The following is a 12,813-nucleotide window of genomic DNA, read 5'->3' as shown; positions in this document are numbered from 1 at the left end:
TTTTAATCATCACTGCATTCTCTAAAATAATATGACAACTTTGTCTTTTTTTAGGACAACTTTGTCTTTTTAGGGGTTCGTTCTTGCTTGTTTGTTTTCGCTTTTCAAAAGTATTTTTGAAAAAAAATAATTTTTTTTTTAAATTAATTTTTTTTTGGTGTTTTCAAATCATTTTAATGCGCTGATGTCAAAAATAATTTTTCAAAAATAAAAAAAATATTATTTTAATACTTTTCCGAATGAAAAACATTTTAAAAAGCAACCGCAACTACATTTCCAAACACTAGTAAAGTTACTTTTTAAAATGTTTGTCACTTAAAAATATATCAAAATAATATATATATTTTTATTTTTAAAAGTTATTTTTGATATGCGCACATAAAAATAAATTTAAAAATATAAAAAATAATTTTAAACAAATAAAAATTAAATTTTTGTAACAAACACAATTTCAACTATATTCCCAAACTTACACTAACTCTACAATAACAAAAATCACCTCATTTTCTAATAAATATAAATAGGCTCATATGTGATAGGGTTTCCAGGATTTATTTTTGATTTCCTCATTCCTTCAGCTCCAATTTTAAATTTGAAATACTATTTTTTTTTTTTTTTTACCTTGCGGGTTTCTAAAATATTAACTTTCCCAACTGATATCTTGCTTCCTGATTCTTTGCTTGCCAGACAAGTTTTTAGAAACATCACATTATCCAATATTTGAATAACTATTTTCCTCTTCCTTTGCTTCCAATAATAATCATACATGTTTTTTACCTAATTTATAATCACAATATCCATGTATGAATAGTTTCTACTTCATATTCCTTCGCTTCCAAGGCTTGACTCTAATTAATAACAACACAACATCCCGTAATTATATAATTGTCCTTCATGATTCAAATGATCGCAAAAACCTCCACAAAATCAGCAGATAAGAACCCGCCCGTGCATGGGATCTCAACTATATCAGTCTTGAAAACATTTCTAAATGCGTCCTAATTAGAGCTTTGATTGATGGACAGATAAATCTCAATCTCTCCACCTATGGCCACAATTCGGGTTGCATACAAAAACCAGCGTCTTAGAAGTTGCCTGCATAATTGAAGAAAACACCACATTAGAACTTAAAAGAATCAATCGCTGTTTCATGATTACAGCAAGTTCATTAGTTAATGATCCTAATAAGCACATTTGATTAGTAAATAACTTCTAAATAAAAAACAAAGACCTTAAATGGATGGTACTGTCCAATGCTTGCTTACACAGATGCACCAGAAAAACAAGTTGAAAATGAATTAATAATAGACATCTGCAATCATAATGGCAACTCAGTGGCAGCTACATGCATGGATAAACTGGAGAGAAATATCATTCATAAGAGAGAAGATGACAGCAATTGTGAGTTCACACTTTCCCAGCAATGGATTCTACCATGCACTTCAATCTTAATGGAAAGTGTCAAAAGCTTGAGTTTTAGATAGGGTGGCTGTACGTTAGAGTATTAATAAAGGCATTTTCTGCCTACATATATGAAAGAGATCTTTCAAGAAAAGTAGTTCTTCAAAGCCAAACACACAAGATATCACAAAAACCAAATTGCCATGGCGCAGATTTAGAGGAACTCTAGAATTGCATTTTAAAGGAGTAACCATCTCAACCACAGTTCCTGCAACCACGATGAGCAACTTCTAACAGGGTGTAGCTGTAGAGCAGTAAAAGACGAGACGAGTAGCTAGTCTTTAATGTAAATATATATTTTACCCGGGACATATGGGGCAATCCATGACACATAAACCAATGAGAAATGATGAAACATGCATGTGAAGAGAGGAAAAACACAGAAACACTTCAGTACATGCTAATCTAATCTCATTTGTACTGGAAGAAAAGAAACAAAGAATGTGCAATCATGTCAAATTAAAAAGAATAGTGCTTCTGTTAACAAGGCACATAGCCCTTTCCTTTTGACTACATCCATAGGCTATGCCAAAACCATCTCCAATGTGTTTCTTTTCAAATATCACTAACACTACATCCTTCAACTAAATTTGCATGTCAACAACCCACAAACAACAGGTGGCATTGTGTTAGATAAAGCATACTCATCCTCTTCAGTTGCAAATATGCCATAGCAACCTTTCACACAGATACCCCTAAAAATCAAACCTAGGTCATACCCTACCGTGTTTCCCCTTTATTAACGCCTACGTTTTCCGCTCGTATTCAATCTGGTTTTGGATCTAAACTTTTTAAAATATTTTCAAAATAAGCACAGCCGCTCATCAAAATGACGCAAACAATTTTTTGCCAAAGACCAATTAACAAGCGCACCAAAAAAATTCTATACAATGCTAACAGACCCAGATACCAATTTATTTTTTTATAAAAACAATAGAACATATTCCTATTGGCATTAAATAGCATAAAAAATAGTACTGACCTGGAAGAAGATAGCTTCAGGATGTTTGCAGACAGTGCAAGTAGCAGCTTGATACCTGAGTTTTCTCTGCTACTGAGTGATGCACCTCTTTCAGTACACACAGTTATTATCAGCCACTTGCTGGAACAAAAAAAAAAAGATTAGGGTTTTTCGTTTTAATAAATAATGGGTTTAGTTTTAAATTGAATTATGAATAGCCTAAACTAAACCTGGTGATCACTGATCACAGTTGCGGCAAGCGTAGAGGAGGATTTTTTGGTCTCTGTCTTCTCTAGGGTACAGAATGTTGTTGCTGCAAAACATTCAATCAATTAAAAGACCCGAAAGCAAACAAAATGTGAGTCTTCGAACAAGATAACTGGTGTTGTTACCATTCACGGAAAGATTTCATGGTACTCATCTAGCTGCTGCTTTTCTTTTTTATCGAGAAGTATTTTAGACAAGGGAAAAATATTTGTTTTCGTTCTTGCGCTAGAGCTGTGCGGAGGATGGAATTAATTACAGACCTCTAATAGAATGACATGTCGTTGTTAAGCACACGACTTGTTAGTAAGTTGGCCTAGAAGACTCGTCATTTGATAGAGGAGTGGATGTGGACGACATGTTGTTCCATGATATTTCCCCAGTCCCAATTTTGGCTGGAAAAATGTCAGCCCTCTAATTTTTACTAAAATTTAATCAATAAATGAAGAAAAGGAGGAGGTCGAAGTTAAATTATTACGAACTTCTCATATTTTTATTTATATTTTTAAAAAATTATTTTTAACATTAATATATTAAAATAATTTAAAAATATTTTAAAAAATTAAATAAAAATTAAACAGTGCACTTGGCATACAGGAAACATATAAGCTTCAGCTTATAGTACCCGAAATTTAATCCCCTCGCATGCATGCAATTGTTTTGTTTATTTTTAGAAAATATTTTATAAAAAAATTGATGAATAAAAATTATTTTATAGTTAATTTTTAAATTTATTTTATTTGCTAAAAAAATATTTTCTAACACGTAAATTTTCATAAAATATTTTATCAATAATTATTTATTTATAATATCATTTAATTATTTTAATTACCATATCTATATCACCACCACCATCATCATTATCACTTTCTCCTCTACCACCATAAAATATTTCTTAAACCAAAAAAAATATTTTACATGTACCAAGAAAACAATTTATGGAAAAATATTTTAGATACAAAATATTTAACATTTATAAATTATTTTACACAAAACAAACGGCATAAAACACATTCTTAGTTTTGTTATTTACAGATAATATTTTGCATTTTTTGCCACGGGACTCTTCATTTCTTTGGTAATAACCCATGAATGATTTTTTATAGTATGTGATATGGATCCTCTGGATTAAAGGCACATTACATAAACTTTCAAAGACTCGGTCAATATAATAGAGCAGTCATTATTGTCTATATATCACACTTGAGCTCGCAAAATCCAGACATACAAGTCAATACTAAGACTTGGATACAAAGGCACATATCGCTTATTTTTTAGCCCAACAACTCAAAAGAACAAACATTTGCTTCGTACTATCTCTCTCTCACACACACACATGCACACAGATCGATTATCCACTACTGAGGAGGGATATCCTCTTATTCCGCTCTCCTAGTAGAGTATTGTGTTTTCAACCCATGGAAAAGCCGTTCACTGACAACCCTCCATCAATACAAATGACCTGTCCAGTTGTAAACGATGGCCCCGGCAGGCAAAGAAATGCGACAACAGAAGAGACTTCTCCTGGTTCTCCAGCACGTCCCATGGGGGTCCGATAAGCAAGCTCCTTCACAACACTTTCATTTTGAAGACTCTGCAGGGAAAATGAAATAGAGGTGACGAGTCATTGATTAGGTAATTTCAGATGATCATGAAGAGCCAGGCAAAGTCACCTACTGATTAATTATATGAAGTGATAAATGGTCATTTAACCTGAAAGAAAACCCAGAGAAGGCATGCTCCTAAAAGAAGTAACCACACCTAGAAAAGCTAAGTTTCATACCTTCCTCCAATTATTTATTGGATAAGAACCATGCATGATCATTTCATTAAAATGTCAGCACACAATGCTTGACTATATTTCATTGAAATGTAAACAATACAAGACGCAAATTTTAATCAAGGAAATGGACTTTCATCGCATGCAATGTTGAAAATAGAGGAATGATAATTTTTTTCTCAGCAGCAACTACTTGCTTGCACATATATGGAATATATAATTCCTTGATGGTTTTTTGCTTCGAAAGAGTGAAAAACATCAGCTATCCTAATAGCATCCATGTTCTTACGAAATTTTAATTACATGGTCAGCAAGAATGTTAGATATAGTTTAATTCACTTCCTGACATTCACACAGATGTACCTGCATTTATAGTTTCATGTGAATAAGCATTGAATGGGAAAACAATATATGCCAAAATGGCAAATTATGCTTCCATCAGACAATTTTTTAGGTTAACCAAATTAAAGCATACATATGACAGGGTAGAGAATATTACATCTTCATTCATTGGGGTGTTGATGAACCAAGGAGCGACGGAATTAACCCTAATATTGTCTTTGGCCCATTCGCATGCCAGGTTCCTTGTGAGTTGGTTAATTGCTCCTGCAATTTTTTTGCGATCACAACAAGTTACAACATTCAGAACAACTCTTTAACTACATGCACAGAGTCTTGCAAGAGAATTAAGTACCTTTAGAGGCTGAGTATATAGGATATCCAATGTTGACAGATGTCACGCCGCAAATAGAGGACACAAAGACAATCCTTCCAGCTCCTGAAGCTTTCAAAAGTGGATGTGCAAGTTGGGACAGATGGAAAGCAGATTGGAGATTTGTATTCATCAAAAATGAGAAATCCTCAGCCGTGTATTCTAAAGTTGGTTTGTATACATTGGTTCCAGCATTGTTGATCTATATATTCATCAATACAAAGTTGGTCATAATAGCCCACACTGATATTGAAGACAAGTTCTTCAAATATATGCTTACAAGAATGTTGAGTTTCCCACCAAACAGGGAGGAAACCTCCTTTATCAGCTTCTCTCGGTCAGCTTGAGAGGATACATCACAGACTGATCCGCTAACTTTAAGACCCCTCTCCTTCCATTGACGTAAGCATGCATCAATCTGGCCTTGGGTCCTCGCACATGTATGAACACATGCTCCTAGGGCTGCCAATTCTTCCACAACAGCATATCTGGTTAAATTTTAATTCATAATAAACAGAAAAAAGAAAGGGGTTAGTTATGCCTGGACTGCTGATTAATTGAAAGCAACCTGCATGTATTAATACATTAATTGGCAACCCAGGTATCCATGGACATGAGAGCGAGGGATTGGTTGATTTTTCCGAATTTTGAGCTCGAAGGTGTAAAGAATAACATGAACACATGATAGCATTCAAATGTGTAATACATAATGCATGATTTAAAAAAAAAAAACATCCCGCGCTGGAGGGATCTTTTCTTCTTCTTAAGGATTGATGCCGTTTTGGGGTGCCTAATCCATTAAACTTTTTCTAAATTACCTCTCTCTATGACATTGCTTTGATGATGAAAATACATATTCAATTACTGTTGTTTCTGGTGTGATCTAGTAATTAATAAGAACAGAAACAAAAACCAAGCAAGAAAATAAAATTTGTTAATCTGATCAAAACAAACAAAAAGGAAAGTAAAAATGAAGCAATGGGACAGGGAATTACCCGATCCCTTTGGTTCCACCAGTGACAAGAGCAGTGGTTCCCTGGAGAGACCATCTGTTAGTGATTTCTGGATGAGACATCTTCACTGCTTACTTGGGAGATACAGTAATGCTTTGCTTTGCTTTGCTTAGGAAGGAGATGGAAGAGCTGAATCAAACGAGGTGTATTTATTCTAGCCACACAGTGTACTGTACTGGTAAAGGTGGACCCTCTCAAGTTGCCAGAAATATCGAGAAAAAAATTTGTCGTCGTCGGCTTTCTATTTGTTTTGTATTTTAAAAATATTTTAAAAAAAATTTAATTTTTTTATTTTTAAATTAATATTTTGTTTTTTTTATGTTTTTAAATTATTTTAATAGATTAATGTAAAAAATGATTTTTAAAAAATAAAAAAAATATTATTTTAATATATTTTTAAATAAAAAATATTTTTAAAAAATAGCTTTAACCACGATTCCAAACAGTGCATTAAAGTTTCAACGTTTTCCTTGCGTACTATTTTTGGTTTTTTTTTGGAAGTGGCAGACACATGTGGGGCTCGGTATTTTGGATAAGGAGTTGAAGGGCACCGTTCAAACGCCTTACATTGCCGGATGGTCTAAATATTAATATCATCGAATTAAGTAAACCAGCTTTAAATTTGATTATTCCAGTTTTACCTCTTAATAATAATAATAATATCAAATCTTCATACATTCAAGATATAAATTCTATATCTATAGTAAAAATTTTTATTATTATTGTATTAAGTTTTTGTTTTACATCTATCTAAGTCAAACATATTAAATCTGTCAATTAGGATAAGTTTTTTCCTTAAAAAATATATCTTTAAAAATGACTAATAATAAATATAATAATAATAATAATCATGTATTAATATATTTTACATTTTCAGTACATATTTAATTCAGATGATTTATTAGCCTCAGATTTTGAAAATTAAATTTTGTAATATAATTTAATAATTTTATATAAAAATAACATAATTAAAAAATAATAAATATACAAACGATACATAAATCTACGAATATTAATACCATTATAGATTCTTAAATAGTTTCAAGAACATTTATAAGGATTAATCTCGTATTAAGGATGTTTTTTTTTTCAATGTAAATAAAAGAATATCTTATATTATTTTAAATTAAACTTATAATACGATATGTTATTTGATTTAAATAAGAAAAATAAATAAAAAAAAACATTGCAAGAAAATTTGACTAATTTTTAATTTTTTTAATTTTTCTAGTTTCACTCTCGAAGTTTTAATATAATACTTTATTTATTTATTTACATGCATGCAAAAGCTCCCTTGTTATTTCATATGTACCCTTATGATGGGCTAATGCTCAGGTCATTGCATCCGCAGCGTACATGTCATCAGCACGTCGGTAAACTCAGAGTCAGAAGGTACTTGTTTTCATTCACGATGCTAATGAGATAAGATTGGGATTGCAAGCAAGCACACGTGTTTTCGGGTACTCTTTTTTTGCTTTTAAAAAAAAAAACTAACGCCAGGTACACCTCCCTCGTGAAACACAGAACGAGTTTTCTCAGCAAAAAAACTTCCATAACGTTAAAAATTGTATCATCATTTACGATAAATTCGCAATTAGTATATAAAATAAAAAGAAATTACGAATTAACAGAGCAACAAATTTTTTTAGTTAAATAATACACTTTTAGATTTGGCTTAAGACAGCTATATTTAATTGATTTTACAATTCAAAAATATAATATTTAATTACACGTAATGTTTTTAAACCATAACAAAAATTTAACCGATATCATGATTTAGAATTAGAATTTCAATTAAATTCTCGTAGCCTTTCAACAACTAAATCTAATAATAAAAAAAGTTTATTGTGAGATTTATTATTTAGTTTATATGGAATACATATGGTTGAACATGCTCATGTAGTCTCATATGCCTATATATACGACAAGAAATTATGGTTTCATCCTGTATAATAATTTAAGATATAAGTATATAAATATATAATACATTTAATGTTAAGTAAATTAAAAATATATTCAAATTAAATATTATAACAATGTTGGTAAAAAAATCCTATAATCAATGTCTATCCTATAACTACAGGACAAAAGTGTTAATAAGTTTGGTAGTCATGTATTGTGACTCATGCTCTCCATGATCATAGTCATGCTCTCTATGGGTGTCATCGTTATTTTATTAGGGAATATCATCGTTGTAATGTGGATGCTCAACATGAGTAGACATTCATCGACCATGCCTGAATATTCATCTAGATGATTCTGCTTCAACTTGAGATCTAGTATAATCACTCCATTCTAATTTGTCTAGTAATAGATGGAATGATATGTCATATGCTAATATATAGCTCTAAATCGTGTAATGATCATCAATAAATTATGTAAAAGTCTAAGTGATTCTTTACTCAACATGCAAGAATATATGAACATGAATGTTAAAATGTATGCCATTTATAATATATGCATGTTCTATTATTCAATTTGATTGCTTTTCTGAGTTCTTTTACAACATTCATTTTAATAGGAGTGTTGATCTGTAATACCTGCTGCTCAGAGTTAAATATTTATTATTTAAATTATGTTATTTTATCAAAATTTTTAACTCATTGTGATATTTTTTTTAAAAAATCCCGTCATTTATTTCAAGTAGGCATTATAAAACGTTGCAAACCACTTTAGAAACTTGCAAATTGTTGCTAAGAAAAAAACACTTAATGACAAAAAAAGTTTGGTACAATCAAATGCATGAATGATAATGCATGTTATAATGTTTTTAACAGTGGAGGAAAATCAAAAGTCTAGAGAACACAATGAAGAGAGGCTTTATAGGCATCGAACGGTTTCTAATTTAATCAATCACATCCCTAGTCGACTAACCCTAAAAATAATAGTAACTAGTATGATATCATAGAATTAGGTTTTAGTAGAAGTTATTGGGCCTGTCCGAGGCTTGCTGGACCGTCATCCTCGGGCCCTACTGGTTGTCAATGACTTTGCCATTGAACGACTTTTTTTTTTTGGTGCCTTTTATTTTCTGTTTGACGGCTAACATCTTCACAGATCACATACTTAATTACTTGTCTGATTACTAGGGGTGAGCAAAAAAATCAAAAAACCGATTAAACCCTTAATTTGTAAAAATGATCACCCCTACTGATTACTACTGCATGGTTCCTGATTTTCTTCAGTTTATGGATAAGGTATGATATGCAAAACTTCGGCTATTTTGTTTATTAGCAATCACACACACACACACACACACAACTGATAAAATAATACAATTTTAAAAGAATTTGTGAAATAACATCATATGTATATATTATGATAGCTTATCACTATTTAAAATAGCAACATCTAAAATAAAATTAGATACCATGAAATAATTTTTTTTTTAAATGTTTTTATTTTGAACAGTTACAAGTTATAAATATCATATTTTTTAATCGTGACATGTGAAAATTATATTATTTCACAAATTTTTTTTTAAACCATGTTATTTTACCAATATTGCAAAAAAAACATGCTAATTTAAAACAAAAATTCCAAAACTTCTCGTAGCTGGCTTAAGAGTACTATCAGCATTTCTGATAGCCTACAGCGCCTATGGCAGGATTCTGAACTAGTGTTATAATGGGATTCTGAAGCTAAAACAACACAAGTCTGTATCTGCATCAGTCATATTTGGATTCAGGGGGTGAAATAACACAAGTCCATATGCATCAGCATTGAGAGCTTTAAATTCTGGGTAAACAAGTTTCAATCTCTCCACCGATGCCCGCAGTTTGGGTTGCAGCAGACATAAAACATTGTCATGCCCTCATCTCCCGCGGTTGCCTGTACATTAACACAAACTTACACAATATTACAAGAAATACTGCGTTGTCTTAGTAAAAAAAAATCATTAACATTAAAAAAATCACACTCCAAAGGAATTGATATTCTACCACTTTTCTCTTCAGTCCTTAAAATAGATTTCCTCACTGTCCTATAATCCCTATTCCTCACCTTCCTGCACTGCCGTGCCAACAGGCCAAGGGAAGAGAAAATCTGGACTAATATAAACTATGTGGAATACCCTAATCAACTATTGCAAGAACCCTTGGCGTTTCTGAAAACTAAAGGCAAAGTCTTGGTGTCACTTAGAGTACTCCCATACCAAAGAACAATAATTAAGATAGGGAGCTGACCTGTAAGAATACAGCTTCCCCATAGCCGCATACAGCACAACAAACAGATTTAGTCCGAGGCAGAGCGGGGTCTGAAGCCACATCCTGCAACACTTGTGTGTATTCTGCAGCATGGTGATATATCTCATTTCTGTAGACACGATTATTACCAGCAACCTCCTGCAACGTTTTAGAAAAGTTATTAGATAGGCATAACCTACAACTTAATTTTGGTTTGGTTAAAAGCTAGAAGCATGCCGGAGTCAGTCAAACATGTATTATAACCATTAACATGTGACTCAAGGATTGAAACTGTCTTAAAATTTTCAACTTTTAATTCACGCCGCAACAATTATTCATATTTAGAAATATTTCTTAGAAGTTGAAGGAGGAAAATCAATATATTACCATATTTCCCATCTATCATTGCTATATCACTTAACACTGGCAAAGTGGATCAATCATCAGATGCCACCCAGCTAGATGATCAGAGAACATGGTCACACGAGACAAGAAAGATAAAGAGTTTCAAATAACGCACTTAAATAAAGGTTAGGAAAATCTTCCAGCTTGTTCCATCACCCATTCGATGAGCAGTATTGATGGCGCCTTCTCTAAATTGTACTGTCTTCTCCGCATATCCATCGGGGAATCTAGATGGAGATCAAGTCTCACTTATCTAGATTTGGATGCTACTTTCCTAAGCTTACAATTTTGTCTTCCCATGTTTTTCATGTATGTTTCATTCCTCCAGAGTTCCTAATATCTCCCTGCTTCTATGTTTTTTTGATTCATCCCATCAACACATCTTCATCCTTACAAAAATGATTGAACAAGGAATCAATTCGATGCTTTCAAGAAAAAAAAAGTAACGTGGCTGGTTTTCTTACGAATAGCAATCATTTCTATCGATTGTATCAGTGAAGAAGAGGGGGAGGGACCTGGTGATCACAGCTGCGGCATGCATAGAGGAGAATCTTCTGCATCTTATCTTCCTTGGGATAGAGAATGTTATTGCTGAAATTTACAAAATCCATAAACAACCTTATTTAACAAAAACAGAGTCCTGAACGAGAATATGCTTATGCACAGATACGATGGTGATCAATACTAGCCATCAACAGCAAAGTTGCAATATTTACCCTTGTGGAGCTTTCAGAGAGATACTCTCTTTGGGGGTCTTTTGCAGTAAACTTAATTAAGATTTAAAATCAGGCGTTGGCAGATATTTAATCCTAGATGAGATATACTAGAATCATATTAGATCCCGTCGAATTAAGAAATTTACGCTGAATCGACTTTTAAGAATGAGGGCTCCCCCACTTACAACCAGCATGAGTAAATGCTGACAGACCTAATGGAAAGTTTGGAAAGTTGCGCACTATTGAATAGCTAACATGGTGAAGAAGTGGAGAAATTGAAGTTAAATGAAGTCCTGATATTCGTTGTTAATCACAATTTATCTACTCCTGGATAGGTTAGGACTAGGTTTGCTCTGAATGAATAGCAAGAAAGGAGAGGCTAACCATTGAGGGCAGAACTTGTATACATCCATTCTAAAAGATGCTTCTTTTGCAACCTCTTCCTGCAAACTTAAAAGCTGTTTCACAACACCATATAACTGACCTTATTTCTACTTTTTCATTCCGTTCCTTCTGTTTTATCTACTAATAATACTGCCAGAAGAGGGGAGAAATATCCAGAGAAGGCTATGGAAAAGTGACGGACTAGCCCAACTTCTTTTAATACTGTTTATATTACGATAAGAAACAACTGGAAAGTCTAAATTCAGACAATATCTAGAGACACGGTCGACGCTTCTTCCATGTTCTAAAGAGGACATGCTGGTGCTGCTTTAGGAACTATGCGGATATAAGGATGCGGGGTATTTACAAGGCCTTTCAATCCTTGAACCAAATTGGGTCCTATATATGTTCAGCACTTCAGCCCAGCTAGACTAGAACTTGGATGCTCGTCTCTTTACTAGCAAAGCAAAATGCCAGCTTGTTCTCTAGATTAACTTAAAACTGTTCAACAACATTTCCTGAAAGCGTATGATTTAATTGGATGTCAACCGAGGTTAATCCGTTTCTTTGAGAGAACTACATCTCCAATTACAAGAAACAATCGAGCATAAGAGCCTTGAATGGCTATTCCATTTTGTTCTTAAATCTCTCAGCAGAATTGCCGGACTATTCCCTGCCAAGGTTTTGCAGGACACAAACATGGCGCACCACTGCTTGAGAAAGGCAATGTAAGCCATGCAGTTAAATGAACATAAACATAGTTCAGCAGTGCAATAAAATAGACAGTTTAAAACCTAGCAACACAACAGATTCATGCAAAAAAGAAAAAAAATCTTCCCACACATTAGAAATGGTAGAACCACCGAGTAGTTATGGCAAGAACTTATAGATGGCTTCAGGTCTGAGTAGCAGGTCAAATTTGAGTACTGCTAA

General features: G+C 32.9%; 2 protein-coding genes and 1 long non-coding RNA gene across 3 annotated transcripts; all 3 read right to left on the bottom strand.

The window, feature by feature from the left end:
• Window positions 1-709: 709 nt before the first annotated feature.
• Window positions 710-2,967, bottom strand: LOC112328779 (uncharacterized). The gene is made up of 4 exons (XR_002983930.2): window positions 2,815-2,967; window positions 2,653-2,735; window positions 2,444-2,563; window positions 710-1,095 (listed from the first exon to the last, which is right to left on the bottom strand). It is a non-coding gene; the product is annotated as an uncharacterized LOC112328779 (long non-coding RNA).
• An 888-nt stretch (window positions 2,968-3,855) lies between these two features.
• Window positions 3,856-6,391, bottom strand: LOC7480348 (tropinone reductase homolog At2g29290). The gene is made up of 5 exons (XM_002314896.4): window positions 6,174-6,391; window positions 5,459-5,666; window positions 5,161-5,380; window positions 4,966-5,072; window positions 3,856-4,280 (listed from the first exon to the last, which is right to left on the bottom strand). Exons 1-5 carry the CDS (start codon window positions 6,251-6,253, stop codon window positions 4,098-4,100), a joined length of 798 nt encoding a protein of 265 aa, XP_002314932.2. The 5' UTR covers window positions 6,254-6,391; the 3' UTR covers window positions 3,856-4,097.
• A 3,442-nt stretch (window positions 6,392-9,833) lies between these two features.
• LOC7475518 (DNA-directed RNA polymerases II, IV and V subunit 9B) lies at window positions 9,834-12,744 on the bottom strand. Its single transcript, XM_024609377.2, has 3 exons — window positions 10,763-12,744; window positions 10,376-10,534; window positions 9,834-10,022 (listed from the first exon to the last, which is right to left on the bottom strand). Exons 1-3 carry the CDS (start codon window positions 10,772-10,774, stop codon window positions 9,945-9,947), a joined length of 249 nt encoding a protein of 82 aa, XP_024465145.1. The 5' UTR covers window positions 10,775-12,744; the 3' UTR covers window positions 9,834-9,944.
• Window positions 12,745-12,813: the final 69 nt, after the last annotated feature.

This window comes from Populus trichocarpa, chromosome 10 (assembly GCF_000002775.5).
Source record: "Populus trichocarpa isolate Nisqually-1 chromosome 10, P.trichocarpa_v4.1, whole genome shotgun sequence".
Lineage (NCBI taxonomy): Eukaryota > Viridiplantae > Streptophyta > Magnoliopsida > Malpighiales > Salicaceae > Populus > Populus trichocarpa.
This window is presented reverse-complemented; position numbering and strand designations above follow the sequence as displayed.